Raw genomic sequence first — 25,110 nt, forward strand, 5'->3', positions numbered from 1 at the left:
AGGCTTCACCACACTGGTTGCGTAAGAGTGAATTTACCTTGCATATAATGAATTTTTGGTATAAAAAGGGTCGTTATATAGAGCGAATTTGCACATACAGAACCTGCATAAAGCAAAGGAAACCTGTAGAACACTTGTGTTCTCTTCCTCACATAGAAGTAATTTTTGCTTTAGACATCTGGAGAAGTTTAGTTCATTAGTGGGGAAGAAAGTGGTCTCCCTGGTGTGATTTCTACCTGAAAAGAGTCCTGGCAGCCTTCTCTGCCTTTCGCTCATCATTCTTATTTTGTCTCAAAAGTATAACAACTTTGTTTTCTTACTTACATCTCTTGACTGGTCAAAATGACACCGCTTCACTGTGAGCCAGTAAGCACCTTTACAGTGACAAAGAGAAGCAGCTATTGTGTTACGATGAGTGTGTTTCATTACACGTAAGATGAACTGATACATATTAGATGTCATTGGGTGGCTTGACTTTGCCATTAACTTTTTCCCCTCGTGAAAATTTTAGGATATTTACTGTATGGTAATAGGCTGAAGTCTTTTGAATAGTTTTCTATCTTAAGTGTTTTTAACCATATCTCTTGTTACTAATTGTACCAGTGCAACCTTTGCTTTAATAGATAAACGAATCTTTAGTGCTTGTAATGGAGGGTCAATGAACAAACGTTTTGCAGATTAAGAAAAATTACCTTGGAAAAATATAGTCATCAATGCCATGCCCAAATTATATTATTTAAGTATTTCTCTAGGTCTTAATATCTCTGAGAGAGATCTGAGATGTCTTCTGTAAGTTTTATGATGTCTGAAAGAAAAGGATTTCAATCCATTCTGTGTTTTATATAGAAGTGTCTTATATAGAAATCTGATTTTTATATTTGGATAAATCCGGCCCTTGGTTGTTGGTGTTTCAGGTTCTTTGTTTCTGAAGAATACCTTGTCTTGGATATCTTTGGATATAACTGGGGGTGCATAAATAGGGTCTTAATATTGAAGAACAGTACAATAAACTTTTAGGGCCATATGCAGCCTAAGGTGATGGAAAGTTCATCCTTCCTCAGATCTTTTCTGGAAGATTAGTGTTTGCAAAATGTAAATCTCTTACACTATGCAAAGAAGACAGGATAGGGCGGCAACTTTTTTAAGACAAACTCATTCAGAAAGGTGTAAGCTTTCTTAGGAAGGGGGGTGTGCCCAGGGCTCTCTCGGGGCGGATTAAGGTGTCTCTTCACCAATGCAAGAAGCATGGGGAACAAGCAGGAGGAGCTTGTTCTCCTGCTTACAAGTAGTAAGGTCTGCCTGGCTGGCCTAGTGGTGGGATGAAACATTTGACTGGGCATTAGACATAGAGGGCTATAGGTTGTTTAGAAGAGATAGGAAGGAGAAAAAAGGTGGGGTTGTGCCCTATGTTAGGGAACAGTATACCAGTTCTGCCTTCCAAATGGGACCAGAGGAAGGCTTAACTGAGATCCTGTGGGTCAAACTTCAAGGAGGGCAGGGGGAGAGGGATCTGGTGGTAGGGGTTTACTACAGGCCACCACATCAGGAGGAAGAGCTGGATCTGGAATTCTCCAGGCAGCTGAGGGAGGCCATGTGTGCAAAGGATGTTGTGGTCATGGGTGATATAAATTACCCTGACATCAACTGGGAGGAGCAGTCAGCCAGGTCTAGCCACTCACAAAGGTTCCTGATGTGTGTATAGGACCTACACCTCGTGCAGGAGGTACTTGTCCCCTACTAGGGGAAATGCCATACTGGATCTGGTGTTAGCCTCTGGGGACGACCTGGTGGGGGAGGTGCTTGTACAAGGGAGGCTAGGGGACAATGATCATGAAATGATCCAGTTTGATATTCAGAGAAAGGTGGGGAGGGTAACTAGCACGGAGCAAATGCTTGACTTTAGGAAAGTCAACTTCGATGTGCTCAGGGCAGTAGCCAGGGAGGCACTCGGAGCCCAGGGGGTACCTAGTATGGGGGTCCAGGAAAGGTGGTCCTTCCTCAAGAAGGCTATCCTTGGGGTGCAGCAGGACGCAGTTTCTCTGCGCAGGAAGGCGGGAAAAGGTTCCAAGGCTTCATGGCTGAGCGCGTATATCCAGGCTGGCCTGAGGGCAAAGAAAAAAGAGTACTGGTGGTGAAAGCAGGGGGCAGGGACAAAAGAAGAGTACACCTCCCTGACCCGAGCTTGTAGGGATTTGGTGAGGAAGACGAAAGCAGTGCTAGAGCTTAGATTAGCTTCTGGGTTTAAGGATAACAAAAAGTCCTTCTTCAAGTATATAAGTAGCAAGAAGAAGTCTTGGGATAACTTGGACCCCTACGAGGCAGGGCAGTTGGTGACGGACGCATGACAGAAGGCAGAACTCTTCAACAAGTTCTTTGCCTCTGTGTTCCTGTCTGCCGACAATGGGGCACTCTCGGGTGATAGCGTAGAGAGGCCCAGGAAGGATGTGAGTCCCCCGACTGTTAGTTCAGACCTAGTTAAGGACTACCTGGAGGGCTTAGATGTGTCCAAGTCAGCAGGCCCAGATGACCTTCATCCGCAGGTGCTGAGGGAATTGGCTGGTGTCATTGCAGAGCCATTGGCACGGCTGTTCAAGTACTCCTGGTGCTCGGGCCAAGTCCCTGAGGACTAGAAAAGGGCCAGTGTAGTCCCTATTTTCAAGAAGAGGAAGGAAGAGCCTGGCAACTACAGGCCAGTCAGCCTCACTTCTATCCTGGGGAAGGTCTTTGAAAAAATTATCAAGGGCCACATTTGTGAGAGCCCTGCAGGGGAAGTGCAAGGCCGATCCTGCCTGACTAACCTGGTCTCTTTCTATGACCAAGTAACAAAGAGCTTAGATGGGAAAGGGGAAGTTGATGTCATCTTCTTGGACTTCCAGAAGGCCTTCGACACAGTGTCCCATCCTATTCTGGTGGGCAAGCTGATCGACTGCTGCATCAACGAATGCACAGTCACATGGGTGGCAGACTGGCTCCAGGGGCGAACCCAGAGGGTGGTGGTGGATGGGTCGATGTCGACCTGGGAGCATTTGGACAGCGGGGTCCCCCAGGGCTCGGTCCTTGGGCTGGTTCTATTCAACATCTTCATTAGCGACCTGGACGAGGGTGTGGAGAGCACCCTGTTCAAGTTCACTGATGACACCAAGCTGTGGGGTAAAGTGAATACACCGGCAAGCAGGGACCGCATCCAGGCAGACCTGGATAGGTTAGAGAAGTGGGCAGATCTGAACAGGATGCGGTTCAACAAGGACAAGTGCAGAGTGCTGCACCTGGGGAGAGGGAACCAGCGTTATGGCTATAGGTTAGGGGCTGACCCTCTCGGCAGCACAGAGGCAGAGAGGGATCTTGGAGTCAGGATTGGCTCCAGGATGAATATGAGTCGCCAACGTGATGAAGCAATAGGCAGAGCCAACCGCACCCTGTCCTGAATCAACAGGGGCATCACTAACGGGTCCAGAGAGGTCTTGCTCCCCCTCTATGCGGCACTGGTCAGGCTGCAGCTGGAGTACTGTGTCCAGTTCTGGGCACCACACTTCAAGAAGGACATGGAGAACCTGGAGAGGGTCCAGAGGAGGCCACTCGTATGGTTGAGGGCTTCCATGGCCATCTCTATGGGAAAAGGCTGAGGGAATCATCTTTCTGAATCTCTTCAGTCTGCGCAAGAGGAGACTGAGGGGGGAATCTTGTGGCTGCCTACAACCTTATCAGGGGCCAGCAGCAGGGACTCGGAGAAAGTCTGTTCACCAGGGCCCCCCTTGGAGTCACCAGGAACAATGGCCACAAGCTGAGGGGGATAGGTTTAGGTTGGATATTAGGAAGAACTACTTCACTGTAAGGGTGGCCAGAGCTTGGAACAGGCTTCCCAGAGAGGTGGTGCTCTCACTTTCCCTGGAAATCTTCAAGAGGAGACTGGACAGGCACCTGGCTGGGGTCTTATGACCCCTGCCACCCCCAGTGCTCCTTCCTGCCCATGGCAGGGGTTCGGACTAGATGATCTGTCTAGGTCCCTTCCCACTCATGGATTCTATGATTAGGTAACAGCCTACTTTGTCAGATGCTGTGAGTGGCTAATTCCTGTGAATGGCTTTCATGGCTAATCATGCTATGAGTAGGAGACCTTTCTTCAAACTTTTGGAAGACCTTTCTTCAGTCCTATGTGGACAGCCGCACAAGCTGCTCCAAGTGTGTCTGGTAATATTAAAAGACTCAAATTTGTTGGAGCTTTTCTGGGATGGGGGTTTGGCTTCTCTGCCTGACATTTCCATGTATATGAGTATTTATAGCAGCAATCTGTCTGGAATTTGCCTTTGTAGTTTTGTTTGCTCTTTGTGCTGCACTACAACCTAATCCCATATTCAGTTTTGTATTTCTGTACTTTAACATAAAAACAGCCCTTCTGTTTTTTTGTAAATGACACCTTGGGGTTTATATGAATGAAAATATTCACAAAGCTTATTTAAGAATATTTTAAGTACTTTAGAAGAATAAAAATGCTGTTTGCTAGAACAACTTCAGACTAATACGGGTACTGACTGTCCTATAACAGTAATAAATCTAGCATTTGATTTCAATGCTTATAATGGCAGAGCTAGCCTTTCTTTAGGTGTAATTTGGATTTTTTTGAAGTGTTCTATAAGAACAAAATTAAAATCATTCAAATCTAGAATTGTCAAAAGCAACAGCTGCACACTTTGAAGTGTTCTGATTCCCATCTTACTTCATTGTCATGTTACACCTGTTAGTATAACAAATTGTACACAAGCTGAGCTGTATACACATACCAGTGGGATGAATGGAAGGTGTAATGTTTCAGTAAAATAACTGTTGCTGTAAAATAACAAAAGTGGAGCACAGAATCTGGTCAGAGAGGTCAGATTTAACTTAAGAAGTGTAGGTGAGGTTTTTAAAATGTTAGATGGCTTCCTTGAAGCTGACTATATCTAGCGTTAGTGTAAGTGGTAAGAAATTAAAAAGGCTATGCAGCAAAAATACAAGAGGGCTATTCTTTTTTTCTAAACAATACTAAGAAACAGCAGGTCTGCTTTGGGAACTTCTTTGATTTCTAAAAATTAATTCAGTATTGCAGATTTTACAGTGTTTGATTAAAATATAAATTTTAGGTGTTTCATAACTAAACAAAGTATGGCATTTTCCAAATGCTTGCTTGTGTGTGTGTGTATTTCTATACACAAATGAAAAATATATTTTACAACTGTGGGAAGGAAAGGAATTTAAAAGTGCTAGTAGAGTAAAAAATATACTTTCTGGCCCCAATTAAAGCTCTTTATGCTTGTAACAAATAGGAGAATTCTGTTATTTTAAAACTTTCAGACTTGGGGAGAAGGAACTGCTTTTGGGGTTGGAAACCAATACATCTAGGTCCTAGGGAAGTAACTTAGACAAAAGTCCAGTACGTTCTTGCTGGAAACAGTGCTGCACATTTGACGAAAAGCAAGACCCACAGTAATTTATACTATTTAAGTAAATAGTGCTAGTGCAGGGATTAAAAACTTTAACAGCATCAGTGTGAGCCAGATAGTTTGAACAACTTACTAATGTTGAAGAAGAAAGTGAAAACATTTAACATATGCACTATCACCAACTCCTGCTTAATGGTTTTCACCCTTCAAGCCAACATGTAGGAATTAAGGAGTAAATTTTTTCTCTAGCATGAGACCCACTGGTCATGAGTCTGAGCTGGTAGTTGTCATCATCAGGGATTCTGGTTTTCTCTGTTTAAAAATCGCAGGTTCTCTGATTTAATGGTGTTTCATTTGAATTGCAGAATGGGGGGGGAGGGGTTAATCACTGCTGGTAGGCTTCCAAATTGCTTTAAAATGGTAAATATATCAATCAAAAATTATGTTCAAATATCAATTGAACACGATGTTTTATTGATATATTTAGAATTTTAAAGCAATTTGGAAGCCTACCAGTGCCTCAATCACTATATAATAAAATTAAAATCCTATAAATTTTGGTATTTGATTTTGGGACTTTTATCATGGAAAATCAGAGCTCCCTCTGCCTCCTTTGCTTACCAGGATGCAGGTCCAGGCCTCCCAGCCCTGCTGGAAGGAGTCCCCACCTGCCAAACCTATGGGGCCAAGGACCCTGGTCTGCAGGCCCCTTCCCCTGCAGCAGCACCTGGGCCCTGACTGCCACCTATGATGGCTGCTGCGACTGAGTGGAATGTGGAGCCTGGCTCCCCTCCTCTATGGGCAGCACAGCCCAAGCAAAGCCTGTCGGAGAGGGGTGGGGACGGATGCAGGCTGCCCAGTCCAGGCTTGGGCTCCCTGCCCTGCTGCCCTCTCCCAGGCCTGCTGCAAGCCCTGTACCACCACAGTGAGGTGCCCCCTGCCTGCCTGGCAGCAGCAAGAGGCATATCTCCATGCTGCTGCTGCTGAGTGGGCAGGGGACCTTTCCCCAGGGCCATGCAGGGCTTGCAGCAGCAAAGAGCTTTCCTGCCCCGTTGTAGCCTGCTGTGCCATGTCCCACCTGGTGGGCTGTAGAGGGTCTGGGAGGAGGGCATCAGGGAAGGGAGCCTTGAGCCTGCAGTATGCATCCCACCCCAGCTCCACCCCGTACACAAATCCGGGGGGCATATGCCCCCCCGCCTCCCCTCCCCAGGAGTGCACGCAGCAGCTGGAAGCCATCCTCATCCCTCCCCCTCTCCCCCCGGACAAGCCACCTACAGCTCCATCCTATACCTTGACTGGGCCCTGTGGTCGTACACTGGGCCCCAAGCCCCGCATGCTGCTGGAGCTGGGCAACAGCCACAGCCCTGACCAACTCCCTCCCTCCTTCCCTTCCTATGAGGGCCTCAATCCCCACTCCCACTCTGCCAGACTTACCTGCGGGAGCTGCTCTCCAGGCTGCTTGGCAGGCATGCACATGTGTGAGCGCACACGTGCACGTGGCACCCCCTACCTGACCGCCCTCCTCCTGTTCCCACCAGCCCCTTGCAGGCTGGAACTCTGCCAGTTCGCAGAGAGCTCCTTGCAAAAGTGGAAAATCTGTGTGTTTCTCTGTTAAAATGAAAAATCCACATTTTTTCAGTTAAAAAGGCAAATACACATTCCTTCCCCACCCCCGCCCCTCCATTTTTCTGGGGGGAAACAGAAAGCCCAGAACCCTGGTAATCACCTTGATGAACATCAGTCCTAAGCAGGTATTTACTAAGGTACTGGCCAGAGGCCCTGATTTTGATCATGCCTCTGTAGTTCCAGGCATAAAAAAAGACGTGTTCTCTGCTCCTGAGAGTTTACAGTAGAGTGGGAGTCTGGCATTACATACGCAATTTCAAAAGTTGCCCCAGACTGACTGGAAGCTTTTTGCATGATAGTGCTTCAGAAGATGGCTGGAGGATTCGGATGCCTGTACATGCCATTAAAAACCTTCATTGCCTACTGTGAAAAACAGATTTTGGGTTATTTTTAGTATATGTGCGCCTGTGACTCTGTGATTAATAGGTATGTGTTGCTATGTAGTGCAATGTCTTGTTTTCATTGTTGCTAAGGCCTTGATAAACCTTCTAGGGAATGGGGGAGATGTGCAGCTGACTAAGCCGAGACACTCTCTCCAAATAACTGTGATTCTTGCACCATGAAAGGTATAGACATGCGTATTAGTTGAGCATCGCACACAAATGTTCCCTGTTGCCTGCTGAAGCTAGACATTGTGGGGGAAAGGAAAATAAAGCTGTGATGCAAAAGGGAGCATCGAGACTTACCAACAGTTTACATGTCTAAATACAAGTCCTTGACACTTGGTAAATATATTTCCATTAGTCAGTCATGACTCTTGGCCACATTTAACATTAGCAGGAAACCAACTTGTATAAAATGCACACAAATGCAACAACTTCTGTATGATGCAGAGTGTCTTTGTACCCATGTTTGCAGTTAAGTATCCAGGGAGAGAGAGAAATGCAACTATAAGGTTTAAATGGACGGAATTGTCTGACACAGCTGTCTAGTAAAGTCCTAGTAGTGTATGACATCAAAATACAAGCACTATAGACCAATGCTGTGCCCTTGTGAGAGAAACTGGCCAGAATGATAACTGGTGTTGGAACTATAATCATTGTATTAGCACTGATGCCATTGTTAGATCCTGACTGCTTGGCTTGTTGGCTGTGAAAGCCATGAGGTGTCGCTGTCAGTTTTCCTTGTGTCTACCTTGAAATATGTTCCTAGAAGCTGGCATCCATGGACATCACTTTGAAGTGTAGTTCCAGGCTGTGGGTAGTGGTGTTCTGTAGGGATATCATTTCCATTGTCTGCTTCCAAGGAACTTTAATAAGTAGCCTAGTGATGGTACTGATTGAATACAGCAGACCAGCCACTGTGGGCCATGTTGAGAAGGAAGTGACATGCATGTGTTTACTCTGTGGTTATTCTTGCAAAGGAGTACAACTCAGACCCCCAAAAGACTCAAGTAGAATTAGGGACTGAATCCAACTAATTCTGTTATGGATCTGAATTCTATCCATGCCTAAGGTTTTTTGCCAGTAAAGTTTCCTAAACAATTAGTTGTCTTGGCATGGCTGAGTTGGTCTGGCAAGTGGTGTTCTCAAACGTTAATTTTCATTTAATTTTAACTCTAAATTCCATTTTTTTTAGAAACAAAAATATGGTAGATTCTCTTGCTTTTAATAGAAGGCAGGCATTAAATGGGTCCTGTTATCTGAAATTTGCTATCATTAATTCTCATCATGCTCTTGAAGACAGTACGTATTTGGTACAATATTGCTCGAAAAAGAGTTCTCAGACTTTTTCTTTTCTTTGTTTTACATTTGCTTATCCAGACCATACATTGCCATTTTGTTTTGGATGGTTGTTTTTAACTAGAGTACAGGTCTCAGATTAAAGTAATCTATGTTATTGTTTTGGCACTGACTGTATGTTCCCTATATACACGAAAACAAAATCCACTAGGGCTCCATTGTAGGCTGACTAACTGTAGTAATGTCCACAGTAATTTATATACTGCTCTCTGGACTAACTTTGTTGCTCTTCTGATAAGGAATTGGAATTGTTAAAAACTAACCTAGCAAAACTGCCATAACGCTTTCTTGATAATAGGCACTACCTAAAATGGAAATATATGCTGGAGCATCAACTCTGCTTTATAGTACAGGAAGACAATATTATGAGCTAACCTAATAAAGAAAATTTAGGTTTTCAAGCATATAGTGTGCTTTTAACGCAAGCTATTGCATTTACTCTTCATGGTACATCCTAGAGTACTCTTTAAAGGTAACTTGAGTGTAAAAGCAAGGGGGCAAGTATATCTTCTATTACTTAAAGGACAGTGTTTTGCATCAGGCATTTTATAAATAAAATATAATGGAATTAAACTATCTCCTCTCATCCACACAAGGACCCTCAATCTGTATAGACAAGACACAGAGGAGCTGTTAAGACTAATGGCACTTGCCAAGTCTCCAAAAGAAGAGTACTGTATGTAGGGGAAACAAGTTATTGACCACAGCTATCTTTTTATCCAGTGAGGGGAACAAAAGTAGCTCCTTCTCCCCTCTTTGAATGTGGAATTGATACTGACAGTAACTATGTGGGTCAATCTGAACCATGTAGCTCAGGTTTAAAAGATGCAAAGTAGTTCTGGGGGCCGGAAAGGTGAGGGGAATTGATGCAAGTGTTCCGATTCCAGATACCCAAATACCCCTTTCCGAACTGGGATTTAAGTATACGTGCTCGAAACCTATTTTTTTTCTAATTAAAAAAATGCCAAAAAATGAAATTTGGTCAAATGATTCCCCACCCCCACCCCAGCTTGTCTTCTGACTGCCTCTCCTCCTCCTGTCCCCCTCCCTGCAAAAAAACCCAACCAAACAAAATATTAGGGAAGAAAACTTTTTTTCTAAAACTCTGAGAGTACGGTCATCTTTTTTCTTACCTCTTTTACTTGCACAGTACTTTAAGTGTGGGGAAGAAACTAACGTCCCTTTCCCTCCTTTCCCCCCAAGTCGAAGTTGCATAAAAGTTATGACTTTTAGCCTTAACATCATTTTTCAGATGGAAAAAGTAGCTTGAAGAGAGAATATGTTGTTACCATTTTGCAATGGCAAAAACGAGGACAACTGTTTTTCCATGCCCCGTGATCCTAGAGGAACGTAATTTCCCAAGTTAAAAGTCTTGAATGGGAGAGAGACCCTCTTGAGAAAATCCTTTTCTGGTCAACACTTATCATAAGTCATGTCCAAGAGATCTATGAAAAAAGCCAGTTCTGAAATATATACCATCTGGACATCTGAAGTTAACAAGCAGCAGCATACTTAAGTTCCCCATTAGCTTTGCTGAGGGTCCTGTAACAAGATACTGCAGTGACATTTGCAGCTGAGAGTCAGGGCATCTGAATACAATAAATAAGGAGAACAGTTATATAGAGTTCTCTGCTCCCCTACTTCTATTTACAAGAGACATGAACAAAATTGTGAAAGGGGGCTTATAATTACACTGCACTAATCAATGTTCTAGCCTTGTAGTCAAGTTAAGACGGTGAAAAACTCAGTCCAGAAGTTGAGCCAAAACAGAGCCTCAATGTACTGCAAGCTGTAATTTGATAGCCTTCTTTCTGCAGGCTTTGAGAAACCATTTTAACTCTAAAACTTTATGTGGAACATCATTATGGATAGATAACTTGGCTTTATTTACCTCTCACAGATGTCATTAGGCCAAGCTGTTAATTTACTTGTACTTGAATTGCCTGTTCGTTAAAGCTGGAATTCTGCTTTCTGTTCTGTATTATCTAAAATGTAGAAAGACTATGACTGTTCTTTGTAATATGCTTCTGAGTGGATTTAATGCACTGGGTTATACAACATGCTGTGATTGCTTACAACTTAATTAGCAGTGAAGTAGTATTTAGTTAATCTTATTAACTTGCCTCCAAGCAAGATAATTAGAGGGGGGAGGTGGATTAATTTGGGCTTTAATGAAATGAAATCAGCTGTCTGAAACTTTTGAGACCTGATTTAATTTGAATATGAAATACCTCTAATGCAAATACAACAGGTGGCACTTTACAGTGGGGGCTCATCCCAGGAGCACCTGTACCTTCATATATGATATAAGGATTTATATATAGATTAAAATATACATTGGAATTTGAGATTTCAGTCTGTTTGTATAGGCCATTGCATTACTGTTAAATAGTGTTTATTTTCAGTCCCTGATGACCTTGTTTAGAGACCTGGAGATGAAGGACTCTCTGCCTTGATGTCAGATACCTGAACTATCCAGTCACTTGAGTGAGAAAAATGGAAATTGAACAGTTAATTGGAAGGGAGAGTGGAAGCAGTGCAGAGTGTCTGGCTGTAGACAGCCTGGGAAGTGACGTCTTGTAGCATTTGCTGTTCTAGAAAGAGCGGAGACACGTAGTGTAAATGGGAGGACTTTGGAGAGGGGCTGTCTCCCCAGCAGTGTGTATATTTATCTATAAATGAGCAACAGGAGGGGAGGGAATGAAATAGGAAGAGCAGCCTACCATTACTCTGTATGCCAAGGGCTTTGCTGATTTGTATTAACTTTGTTTAAATAGCAGATGTGGTCTTTTTTTTTCACCTCTTCCCTCCAGTATCTGCATTGCTAAGACACGGGACACTGGTTTCTTTATATAAAGGAAAACCTAAATTCCTCTTACTTTCGGAATGGGGAAAGATTATTATTCAATTCTGGGAATTGAAAAAGGGGCTTCTGAAGAAGATATAAAAAAGGCTTACAGAAAACAAGCCCTTAAATGGCATCCAGATAAGAACAAATCCCCCCACGCAGAAGAAAAATTCAAAGAGATTGCAGAAGCCTATGAAGTACTGAGCGATCCCAAAAAAAGAGACATCTATGATCAGTTTGGGGAGGAAGGTAAGTGCTTTTTTTTTTTTACTGCCTCTTCTGCACTTTTAAAGTGGATATTTGGTTATTTTGGCTACAGTAAGACAACTTTAGGGAATATAACTTTTCAGTGCATGACTGTTTTCTGGTTTAGACAGTATGTCTCTGATCTAGAGACAATGATCCTTCAGTTAGCAACTGCTACATTAACAGATCTAATTGTGTATGTAATGTATCCTAAGAGTTTAATATTAAGCTGTTCAATTTTCTTTAAGGTAGAGAAAAGTCACCAACTCATTGATAGGGAACTGCTGATTTTACTGCAGAGTTTCCTGTTACCCAGAAAGAGCCGATTGGAAGCCCTCCTTTTCCAGCATTTTTAAGATTGCTTTTAGGCACATTATTCCAAGGGCTTTATTTTCTAAAGATTTTGCTAATGGGTGGCCTGCTTGGACAAGACCAGTCCCTCTTCTCAGCAAGAACCCAGGTGTCCAGTCCTTAGCTGTCCTTGGCTTCTTGCCTGGAGAGGAAAGAATTTGACTGATGTCATGAAATACCAGAACATTTTTTTTTAACTTAGTTGTAAACAGTAATAATGTGCCAAAAGAATGAGGCCCCAGAAATGTCATATTTAACCTAAAATGGTTATTTGACTATGAGGCTCTTTATTTCCAGCTGAAGTGGTTCCTCAGAAGTTATAGGATTGAGCAATCGAGAGAAGCATTAGCGCCCCTTATTTCTATCCATCCTGCTGGAAATTCCAAACTAGCTAAGTGCTTCCACAGACACAAGGAGGCCCATTCAATCATTATCATTCATTTGGGGCTAGCTTCTGATACTTGTACTCATTCCAAGTGGCACACTGGCTTTAGTAATTCCATTTTTTGGAGAACATTGCTACTTGAGATGATTCTAACTTACCAAATATGTCCTTTTATCAAACAGTTTATTGGTTATGGATAAAAGCTGGATTTTTGACTCTGCATTGATTATTCTCTGGGAAACTTTAGCTTTTGTAAGTGAGGAATATTCCATTTTCTCATGTTTTACTTTGGAGCGAAGGAATTCTGCAGCTACAAATCTGAGTAGGGTTTCTACTGGTTCTAGCATCATTTTTTGAAAGTCTTGATGCCTGATCTGATCCTATCCATAAAGAACCAAGGCCTGTGTTTCCAGCTTGGTATAAGTCATAAGTCTTTTCACTTTTCAATATGATAGTATGCCTGCCTAAGCTCAAGATTTTATTTCTGTTCCATCCCAGTGGTACATTCTAATCCACTCCTAAAAATATCATTTTAGTCAGATTTTCCTAAGAGCTCAAGGCAAGATATATATAAAGTAACACATGGCACCACATACCTGAAGCCAGAGGTACAAAGCATATTCTATTTATTTTAAGCATAGTATTAACAGGAGTATCAACAACAGGTTCTTGTGGCTACAAATTTGGAAGAATCTGTTGATTCTTCAATGATTGCCTGAGCTTTGTCATTGCTATCCATATGTAGTCAGTTATAAGGCTTTCTGCTTTTCTTACAGCTATGAACTCAATTAATGTTCCTTTAGAAAAACCTGTTCACCGTCTATTCTAGGAACTGTCATTCTCCATAGTCCATGTGATGCAGTTTGTCTTCTATCTGTTTGACATTACCAGTTAACAGTACAACAAAAAATATTTTGAAATATATAATTTAGTATTAACATTGTGGCATTTTTGTTCTAATGCCCCCCTTGCTAAACATTCTTGTTCAATCTATATATGTCCCTTAAACTTTGGGGTGAAATCACTTAAGTTATCTTGGAGTTATACAAATATGGGGGAAAGACCTTTTCTTCATGCATGGTCTTTTTTTTTTTTTTTTTTTGTTAAATGGCTGAAGTTGGACACATCTCTTGTTCTAGAGTCTTTATTTATACAGAGAGAGAACAATATGTACTGGGGAATATTATTTTTGTGTTTAATATTTCCAGGGGTAAGTTGTGTGTTCTGGCTACTTCATATGGTGCAGAGGTAGAAGGACCCTAAAGCCAGCACAATGAGAGAATCTCTCAAGAGCAGCCAAAAAGCTGACTTGGCAGCTTTTATGCTGATCTCCTCTCTGTTACCAGCCTAAGGGGAATGACTGGGGTTCTGTTTTGCACATCTGATTCATGATTGTCACATTAACGTTCTTGTTAATGGCCCTGCAGCAGGCTGCATGCCTCGGGGCCTGTAGCTCCAGCTGCAGGCAGTAGGAAAGTTGTTACAGGCTTGCGGAGGTCTGGGCCAGCCAAGGAAGATAATTGCCTGGTGCAAAGCAAGTTTCATAGATTTCATAGACATTAGGGCTGGAAGGGACTTCGGAAGATCATCGAGTCCAGCCCCCTGCCCAAAGGGCAAGAAGTCAGCTGGGGTCATAGGATCCCAGCAAGATAAGCATCCAATTTGCTCTTGAAGGTGTTCAGTATAGGTGCTTGAACCACCTCCGATGGCAGGCTGTTCCAGACCTTGGGGGCTCGGACAGTAAAGAAATTCTTCCTTGTATCCAGCCTGAACCCGTCTTGCAGGAGTTTATGACCATTCAACTTCGTCATCCCTTGGGGCACTCTGGTGAACAAGCATTCCCCCAGATACTGGTGGTCACCCCTGATCACCAGGGATGGCTATCGGATCACCCCTGAGCCTTTGCTTTTCCAGGCTAAAGAGCCCTATGGCTCTCAGCCTGTTGTCGTAAGGTCTGTTTTCCTGACCTCTGATCATGTGCATGGCTCTTCTCTGGACTCTCTCAAGCTTCTCCACATCCTTTTTGAATTGTGGAGCCCAAAACTGGATGCAGTACTCCAGCTGCGGCCTCACCAAGGCCAAGTACAGAGGAAGAAGGACATCCTGGGATTTGCTTGAGAAGCATCTATGGATGCAAGCCAGCGTTTTGATTGCTTTACTAGCCGCAGCATCGCATTGCAGACTCATGTTCACCTTGTGGTCAATCATGACCCCCAAGTCTCTTTCAAGTTAAAAGGCTCCCAGGGAAGGGAACTAGGGGATTCATAAATTCATAGATGTTAGGGGCCTCATAAGGTTCAGCCTCCCTGTGCTTGGACAGGAAAGACTGCTGGGGGCAGATGACTCCAGTAAGGTGAGCGTCCAGGTGTTTTTCTCAAGATTTCCAGACTAGGTGATTGTACCACATCTGGGGGGAATCTGTTACAGGCCCTGGACCTTCAAACTATAAAAATGATTTGCTTTATGTCCAAAGGAGAGAGAGAGAGAGAGGGAGAGGGCTGAGTTTCTATTAGCTTCAACGCTGAGCCAGGGACTTTCTGAGCGTCTGGGAAAAGACCACAGGGTTTGCTTTGATTCTTTATTATGTTGTACTGAGTGCTTGAGGATTTGACTGTTTTATCGATAAAGCCTTATAACTGACAACATATGGATAGCAATGACAAAGCTCAGGCAGTCACTGAAGAATCAACAGATTTTTCCAAATTGTTGTAACTTGGGCATGTCCTGTGGGGCAGGTTTGCCCAGGGAAATAAGAGACTGTCCAATATAAACTGGCAACCTGCTAGAGCCCCATAACACCCTTTTGGGTTGTTCTAAGTTATGTAAGAGCATGCTCAGGATTAATAAAATGTGAAGGGCAGCCTTGAACTCCTTCCAAGTTGCATTTAAAATTCATTGACTATAACAGAGAAGCTAGAGTTAAAAGCTTATATGTGTGCAGTTAAATGTTTGAATTAAGCATTTTTTTTAAATGGATCAGTCTCATCTAAAATGGATGAGAATTTAGGGCACAGGCTCAACTGTTTTAGTATAAACTTTTCCTATTTAAGGTCTTAGAACTTAGTGCTTGGCTCCTTTCAATACAAGGCTCAGTGGTTATGACTCTTCCTTATAAAAGTTATAAGTTTAGCAGTAACAGCATTTCTTTAAGGACTGAAATGCCTTTAGCTTCAAGACCTTTAATAATTTCAGAAAATAAGCTAGAATCTGAGAGTGAGCATTGGAGCTTGTAAGAGGAAGTAGATGGGAATCTTTAAGCAGGAAATGGAGGAAGTGATGGTTGTGTGAGTCTAAAGCCAAGGGCTATTGGTAGGATACATAGTGGCCAGTGACAGTAGTTATGTATAAATAAGGACCTACTTAATTCTCAGTTTTGCGGATTTTGCAGAAACTGAAATCTGGGATCGTCCATGAAATCTGTGCAAACAAAAACAAATTAATAAATATATAATGCTGGCTTCCCAGTGGGAGCCAGCAGTTCTTGCTGCTGGGAAGGGAAAGTAGTGGCTGGCAGGGTGGCACAAAGGGCAGCAAACAAGATGGAGGCTGCTGCCTCAACCCTTCCCCCGCCAGAGCCTCTCCACCAATGAGCGCCAAGGGGCGGGGCTGCAAAAAGGCGGCAGGCAATCAAAATGGCAGTTGACCCCTCATCCCTCCCCCTGCCCCAGTCTCTGTCAGTCAGCACCAAGGGGCGGGGTCTCTGCCAATCAGCACTGCGGGGTGTTAAGTGCTGCAAAATGCCTTTTGAACTCAGCTCTGTGCACTGCAAGCAAGCTGTGAAAAGCCTTTTGTCTCACCACAATTTAGGTAGGTTCCTATGTATAAGCAGGCAAGAAACTGTTAGCTGGAGGAAGTGAAAGGGAAATTTAATGTGGGAAGAATTGGAAGGGGGCCAACAAAAGGGATGGAGCAGTAGGTTTATCTGTGAGAGGTAAGAGTCACAAAGGGCTCTTGGGCAAGGTGGTGTTTTTGGGGAGTTGCAAATGTGTGTGTGCACTTGCCAGAAGATTTAGACATGGTCATTTCTGTCATTAACAGGATGGGATAAAAATTGCAGGGGGAAACTGGATTCAGAAGATCATAAGCATTTTTTAAATCATAATTGGAAGTGGAACAGTGGTTCTTGATTATTTTTTTTTCTTTTGGAGTTTGTGGAGCTCTTGAAGCTCCTGGACTTTGAGAATCTCTTATCCATAATGATTGAAAGCCATAACTAAATATTTTGGAAGTGGATGGATGTCCTTAGTTATCATTCTTCTACTATTTTTTTTCTGTGAAAATAATTGCAAGCAATTAAATACAAAAGCTGATGCATCACTAAGGGTGAGAAATATACAGTAGAAAGAAATCAAATTTGTAAGTCCAAGGGTAGAATTATTTCCTTTTGGGATCTACAGGATCATTTTCCAGCTGTGTAAGTGGCCTTTTTGGCACTTATGCAAAGTTTGTGATTCTGTTACCTTCTATTACTTATAGACAGACATGTATATGTACATGCATATGTATACTGAGCATATTCAGTAGGCAGTGCACTAGGGGTGTATAAAATGGGCCATATGCAATTTGGATTCAGCTTAAATTGGGGACAGTGATTCGATTAGTTGATTTGGATCACTGTTCTGATTCAATTTGGCCGAATCAGCGTCGAATATTCAGATGCGCATTCAGAGAATCAGCAATTCAGCCATAAACACAGCTTTAAATGTTTTTTCTACATATCTCAAGGTACCAGTCACAGCTCATGAACACTGCAATGGTGGGGCAGAAGGAGTGTCCCACAGGAGCAAGGGGGGGAGGGCTGTGTGCTTGACAGCAAACTCAGAAGTGGACCAGAAGTACTTCCAGGTCCGCTGGGGAACGCACAGGGGGCCCCCCTGCACCCTCCTGGCTCAGTGATTGGCCGTGGTGAGACCCTAGGTGCCCCCCAGACCCAGGAGGCACCAGTCGCCAAGCCAAGTACAGGGGAGCTTCCAGCAAAACCGGAAAGGGACCGGAAGTTCTTCTGGTCCACTTAGGAGTCTGCTGCTCAGTGTGCTGGGGAGCCCCCCGCGCTCCTGTGGGACACTCGATTTGCCCCAGCATCACAGCATTCACATACCTTGAGGTATGTAGAAAACACATTTAAAACTGTGTCTGTGTCTGAATTGCTGAATCTCAGAGACCTTAAAGGGTCTCCTGATTTGATTCAGATTTGGAGATATGGCCACCGAATCGGACAGAATCTCCACCAAAGCTTTGTGCAGCCCTACTGTGTGTCGGCCGAGCAGTTATAGGGCTACATATACTGGCTTAAACACTGGAAAAACAGGAGTAGGAAGGCCCTCCCATGGTATCCACAATATTGGCTATTTTGCAGTGTACAAATGTAGATTTTCTGGGGTAGACAAAGTTCTTTGGGTAACTCTGATCTCTCTTATTATTATTATTAAACCAACTCCAGTTCTTCTTTGCAAGCTTTCATTTTTTGACAAAAAAATTGAAAACCTTTTTCATAAAAACTTGTATCTGTTTTCACGTTGCACTTCCCAAAATATTTCCTCAAGTGAGATAAAACTCCAAATGCAAGAAAACCAAGTATTTTCTATTACTTTGCAAAAAAGAGTTTACGAAGTCTGAGGTAGTAGATGAGGGGTGTTTGTTTCCTGTTGTTCATTTAGATTATTGTGTCTTCCAAAGCCAGTTGGCTAATCTATGGCACTTCACTAAAACAGCACACTTAACTTTCTTCATCTGCTTGGCACCCTATGTAGTCCTACTGATTCTGAGAAAAAACCAACACAAAAATTGTCTTAGTCTGTTTGAAGCGTGTCAGTGGGTACATTCAGTACCTACAAATGTTTTTCAAGGGTATAGGGTCTAAGCCTGCTCCCACTGATCAGAAAGAACACTGGTGACAAAAAAGGCATTGGAATATTATCATTATGATCATGCACACATTTTACTTTCCGTCTAAGGTGATAAAATCTAAGAGTGAGTGGCCCAGTAATAAGTAGATACGGCAATGACAGGGCACTTTCTAACTGAGTGACTAGAAATCAATCTAAAACTTCAAAATAGCTGTAGGTTACTTAAGATGTACAAGATGTACTTAAGATTGTACATTTGTACAATCTGTGATAAATAAAGGGAACCCTTTTAAGAATTCCTTCCTTTGAACAACTGTTAACAGCATTTTTGATTTCATGAATCATAAATACTGTGTTTTCCATTCTGATAACTGTATTAATATAGGCTTTCTTAATTTTGCGTATGTGCCATGATTAGGTTTGAAAGGAGGCGCTGGAGGACCTGATGGACAAGGTGGCACCTTTCGGTACTCCTTCCATGGTGATCCACATGCTACGTTTGCAGCGTTTTTTGGTGGTACAAATCCTTTTGAGATTTTCTTTGGTAGAAGAATGCCTGGTGGAAGAGACACTGAAGACATGGAAGTGGATGGTGATCCATTTGGATCCTTCACCAGTTTTAGCATGAATGGATTTCCAAGAGAAAGGAATACAGTTGGTAGCCAACTCCGTCGCAAGCAAGATCCCCCTGTTATCCATGAACTTAAAGTATCACTGGAAGAGATATATCATGGGTGCACCAAAAGAATGAGGATTTCCCGAAAAAGGCTTAACCCAGATGGCAGAAGTGTCCGAACAGAGGACAAAATTCTCACTATAGAGATCAAGAGAGGGTGGAAAGAAAGTACTAAAATCACTTTCCCAAAAGAAGGTGATGAAACACCCAGCACAATCCCAGCTGACATTGTTTTTGTCATTAAAGATAAACCTCACTCGCACTTCAAGAGGGATGGGTCAAATATTATCTACCCTGTTAAGATCAGCTTACGAGAGGTAAGTTTTCGTTTGAAATGTAAAAACAAATTTCCTTAGCATAGTACTGTGGCTATGCTGTTGAGGACAAATTATTATAGGCTGGTGGTACAATTCTATAACTAATACAGTTAAAGTTGAATTAAAACAATAGGTCATAATTACATGCCAGAATCACTAACTACTTTGCTGGAAAGTAAGGAGGAGGGGGAAGTATAGCAGCACTTTTCTATATTTCCTAACTTCCTTTGTTACTTATTGCAAATTAGGCTGAAGTAGCAACAAATGTTGCCAAAAGAAGTATTTGGATGTAGCATGGTATCCCCTGCTTCTCTAGCAGGAGGAGAAGAAGGCATCTGTAATTCACTCTAAAACATTTTTCACAGCTTGCCATTGGAGTTAAATTTAGCAAAATTTGTTAAATGTCTTTCTTTTCATGTCACACATTATTTCATTGTGCTTTTACAATGTACAAAGAGATTTCATGAGGATAATTCATTATGAACAGGTGCTGAAACGTATATATGACAACAAAACTGTTATAGTTTAAATATTATGGTTTGTTTGTATATTTTTATGCAATACCAAAAAGAAATCAATGTTTGCTGTCAAAAGTAAAGGTAAGGAAAGCTCTTAAAGGTATTTTTTCAGGCTGTTTCTTTTCTTAATAGATACTGGTCTGTATTAAAATAATTATAGCATAAAATAAGAACATATGCTTTTACTCTGAATATTATTACAGTTTGCTCATATTATGGGTTCCCAGCACAAGGCCTCGTTTTGAGAAATGAACACCTAATACAAGGAAAAGCCAGTTTTTAATATGGGTATGAGAAATGTGGTTGCTTTATGAATAAGAATGTATACAACTTGGCCACTGAGTCCAAAATAATATTTTGTTAGCCAAATTACATGCACAGAATCATGCGAGTCATAAAAAGCAAAGCTTTGCACCAAGAGTTATGATGATTGATGGTAGGGACCAAGGGTAAAATGGAGTAATGTGGGATGTATATTGTTAATGTATAGTGTGGGGATGCAGTCAGGAAGGCCAACCACACCTTGTCATGCATCCACAGATGCATCTCGAGCAGGTCCAAGGAAGTGATACTCCCCCTCTATGCGGCACTGGTCAGGCCGCAGCTGGAATACTGCGTCCAGTTCTGGGTGCCACCCTTCAAGAGGGATGTGGACAACATGGAGAGGGTCCAGAGGAGGGCCACTCACATGATCAGGGGGCAGCAGGGCAGACCCTACGAGGAGAGGCTATGGGACCTGAACCTGTTCAGTCTCCACAAGAGAAGGCTGAGGGGGGATCTAGTGGCCTGTTACAAACTAGTCAGGCACTGGGGAAGTCCCTGTTCCGCTGAGCAGTACCAGGAGTGACTAGAAATAACGGTCAGAAGCTGGCAGAGGGTAGATTTAGGCTAGATATCAGGAGGTGCTACTTCATTGTCAGGGTGGCTAGGATCTGGAACCAACTTCCAAGAGAAGTGGTGCTGGCTTCTACCCTGGGGGTCTTTAAGAGGAGGCTAGATGAACACCTTGCTGGGGTCGTTTGACCCCTGTACTCTTTCCTGCCACGGCAGGGGGTCAGACTCGATGATCTGCTCAGGTCCCTTCCAACCCTAGGAACTATAAAACAGCAGAGTTTCTTTAGTAGGCTTATTTTTTTATTTTTTTACCAAAGAATTATGTCTTAATTTTTACCAGGCACGTGAATCCATGTGCTTTATTTTAGTCCTTGCATTGAAAAGGAGACAGTCAAGTTGTATAAGCCGTGGTAAACACAGTGTTAATGTTGAGCACTGTTCCTATAATAAAAAAGGTTGAGCAAACAAGGGAGTTGCAGGAGTCTTAAAATAAATATGTATTCTATGTAACTTGAGCAAGACTCTGAATTTCAAACAAAAGCTGAGATGCTTGTCATCAAGTAGAGATTCATGAACAAAATAGAGTATACAGTATGTTCACCCTGCCTGTACCCCCTCCCTGTATTATCTAATATTGTTTAGGGTGTTGGGAATAAACAATATGGAAGCAGGAGCTACCCTAACAATATTTTCACAACATTGATAACTATCTTGATATTAAGGACACATCAGAAATGAAATTATCCATGCCTTTTAAAGGGAGAAATATAGCTATTGCTTTTCATTTGTGTCACTTGTCCTTTCAGCGATGCTCAGTGCAGAATATTTTATGTATTCACAGTATCAAATTTGACTCCATCTTAATGTCACAATTCAGTTTTTTTTCAAAATACTACTATTTTTCTTTTTTAGGCTTTATGTGGCAGTTCAATTAATGTTCCAACAATAGAAGGCAGAACCATACCTATGACAATAAATGAAGTTGTAAAGCCTGGTATGAGAAGGCGAATTATAGGATATGGATTACCATTTCCCAAAAATCCTGATCAGCGTGGTGACTTAATTATAGAATTTGAAGTTCTTTTTCCAGATAACATATCTGCAGCATCAAAAGAAGTACTCAGGAGAAATCTCCCTGTTTCGTAAAGAAAAGGACTGAACACTGTTTATTCAGGACACTGAAAATATAGAAGACTGGCAAGTTCATGCTGTAAAAGTGCAATCTGTAATAATTTGTGGCATATTCATTTTCTTTTGTGGGATGGGGGGAGGGAGCACTGTAATGCTGCATGAGAAGACCTGGATTAAAGAAATACAGGTCATGTAAGTGACTCCTGCAGTAAAACTTCCAGGGAAAACCACTCACTGCATTTTATTTAGATCTTCCTAATCATAAAGTTTTTCCAGTATTTTGCTTAATGTAAAATGTAACCATTTTGCAAAGTCAGTGCATATATTTCTCATTAAGTACTTGGGTGCTCAAGTACTTTACTTCATGTATTTCTAGAATAGCTACATGACTTGACCCACTAATGCTGGAAATCAGAATTCACAGTAAAAACGCACATAATATGCACCAGTGTTTAAAAAGAAGGTAAAACATAAGACGCCATTAGATACGCATATGCACATGCTACCTTCCACTGCATAAAACGGAGACTTTGAAAATCCGCTTGAAGCTCCTAAACATTCATAGCCAGATTTTTGGGAATGCCCAACAGGATTAAGGGAGGGCACATGGCTTGAGAAAGAAGTAGCGGTTCAGCCATTTTCTGGCATGTTCCTGTTGGGTCCAGGCAGATTTTTCAGTCCACTCAGGAGTTCTTACTATACAGCACTAGGGCTCCCTGAAGATGAATTTGAAACCAGGAATCAGTAGAAATGGCGTGATAATTTGGCTATAAAGGAAGCCATCTGCTCACTATAGAGAGATGTTGAAGAACATAAAGGCAACTGGCCAACATAGCATGCCAAGATCATGCAGGTCTTGACATCTAGGTTTCAAGGGATGAACCCTTCACCAGTCATAGGAGAAGAGACAATACAAGAGACTCAACTCCAAGCTGTACATTTTTGAGGAAACTTGATGCCTGATCCAAAGCTTATTTAAACCAATGGAAGTCTTTTCACAACTTCAGAGAGATTTGATCATCTATTGTGCATAGAAATACAAGTTTCTAGCCCCTTGGATTAAAAAAATATGGAAGCGAAGCAGAAAGCCCTCAGTTAAGTCTAGTTTTATAACATTGCAATAGGGCTGGTTCCCTTGGTAGTAACATGGATTTAGTGATAATATTGCCTGTTTTCATTATTTTAAATTTAAAAATATGCTTTAGTGCTTTAACAGTATTCTTTAGGGAAGAGTTCTTTTTCTTTATAAAAAGAAAATATTATTTTCTATCATTCTTTTACCTGTGGAAATTTACTAGTTGCCTGCTCTTCTGGGTAACTGTAAGATATAAAAGGGTGTTTAACATCTTCGTATGAAAGATTTTCTGTAGAAAGTGGACTATATGTGAGTTGGGATTAATTTAGTTGTAACACCTTGTAATGAGAACTAGTTCAGAAAGAATTCCAGTGACATACTTCTAGAAATCCCCTGTGCTTGAGTCAGTTCTCCAAATGCAGATTCTCTTTCAAACAGTGTTTACGCCATAAATAGAATAAGTCATATTCATGTGCAGTCCTAAACGAACACAGAACCAGAACAGTAGCTGGAGTGGTACCACAAAGGGGAAAAAATTGCTGCTTAATGCTTACGCATATTGTTAATGTTATATATTGTGTTTATGCGTTTAAAAGACTCCCTGTTTCAGTATGTTCTGTATTGCATTTCTAATATGTTTTTTAATTAAAAAAATGTAAACTTTTTAACTTCCTTTTTTGTCTGTTTGTTTATTTGCTATAATAATGTGTGTAATATGAAGAGCAAATAAGGGTGAATACTTGGAAGTTTTGGTTACTTGTAAAAGTAATTGCAGTATTTCGAGCAACGGGGAATGTTTAATATTAATTTACTTAAGAGTAGCAAAGCTAAATTAAGATTATTATATAGTACAGTGTGGGCTACTACTTGCACAAACCAAATGATCTTATTTATCTTTTCTGAATATGGAGTTAGACTTTCAAGTAGTAAGAAAATCTAACAGTCTTTTCTTGAAGTGAAGCAGGAATGCTTTCTCATACAGTCGGACAAAATATTTGATGAAGCCAATAGTTTAGCAGGATCAAAAAGAAATTAGAAAGCCTTCCCACTACTAATGCAAATTTTAAACATGCATAAAGGCCACAGTTCAGAACGTACTTAGGTGTCTAACTATGCAACTAAATATCCGGAATATCTTGGAAAATGTTACTGAAAACGTATTCATGTTGGCAGGCACAAAAGAACCTCTAAAAAGCTGGGCCTGAATGATTTGGGCCCTCTACGTGCTGCCTCTCTGGTACTAATACTAAAGAAGCCTGCCCTGAGCTCTGCATGCCTAAGCCACAGCTGGACAGTGATTATGTCTTGGAACAGTTCAGAGAATGTGCTCTGCCATTTTAGGGTTTGCTGTGTTGGGAAACCCTGAGAGTGGTGCTGAGGCACATGTTCAGGGCTGCTGTTAACTGTCTGCATCACCAAATTGTTGGGCTTGGGCAGCTGCAGTGTAGGAGCAAGAGGATGACCCTTACTACTTTGGCAGTGGTTCTGGGTTCATCAGGGAGGTAATAATTAAGCCTCTATCCCCTCTACAGTGATTAGAGATCTATGTCACTGAAAGTAAATGGGATACTTCTGAACACTCCACTCAGTGCCATAGTGCAGAGTTATAGTAGAAGATACTAAAATGCAACTTCCCCCAGCAATCCCAAAAGAATTCTGGCAAGTGCATCAAACCCTCATGCATCAAAGCTGAAGCTAACTTCAAAGTACTGAAGGCAAGGGAAAAGTTGTACCATAACTGCTTTCTATGGTTATTTCCTGGTTATTTATTCCATCACAGGGTGTTTGCCTTGCAAGATCTCTACATTTCATGTCAAACATTGATGTCCAATCTCTACTATTAACTAAACTGAAACTCCTCAAACACTCACCTACAGGCGGGTTGAATCCATTGGATTAATGCAAGTGCCCTGGTAACTTTGCAGTGTGAAAGCAGACAGTCTTCCTGGTTTCAGTCCCAACTGTCCCCCATGGGTGTTCCTTTAGTGACCTGTACTAGCATACTCTAGTCCTTCTGCTTACTTATTCGATCTACCATTGGTGCACCAGAAACTACCTGTTAATGTGCCTAGATCATTTTTGTAGGGATAGAGTGTTG

General features: G+C 41.9%; 1 protein-coding gene across 3 annotated transcripts in view; it reads left to right on the forward strand.

Moving 5' to 3' along the window:
- The window catches only part of DNAJB4 (DnaJ heat shock protein family (Hsp40) member B4), a 46,494-nt gene extending 22,810 nt beyond the window's left edge, over positions 1–23,684 (forward strand). For 2 of the 3 annotated variants that reach the window (XM_090050435.1, XM_090050434.1), the window contains exons 2-4: positions 11,599–11,882; positions 18,880–19,454; positions 21,719–23,684. In XM_090050435.1, the coding sequence (XP_089906561.1) occupies positions 11,672–11,882; positions 18,880–19,454; positions 21,719–21,952 (1,020 nt within the window). In that variant the 5' untranslated portion in view covers positions 11,599–11,671 and the 3' untranslated portion in view covers positions 21,953–23,684. Of the gene's footprint in view, positions 1–6,744; positions 11,883–18,879; positions 19,455–21,718 lie in introns of those variants that run through there. The other variant, XM_090050432.1, reaches the window with a different exon arrangement.
- Positions 23,685–25,110: the final 1,426 nt, after the last annotated feature.

Source organism: Crocodylus siamensis, chromosome 5 (assembly GCF_052110815.1).
Source record: "Crocodylus siamensis isolate JL-2025a chromosome 5, ASM5211081v1, whole genome shotgun sequence".
Taxonomy (NCBI): domain Eukaryota; kingdom Metazoa; phylum Chordata; order Crocodylia; family Crocodylidae; genus Crocodylus; species Crocodylus siamensis.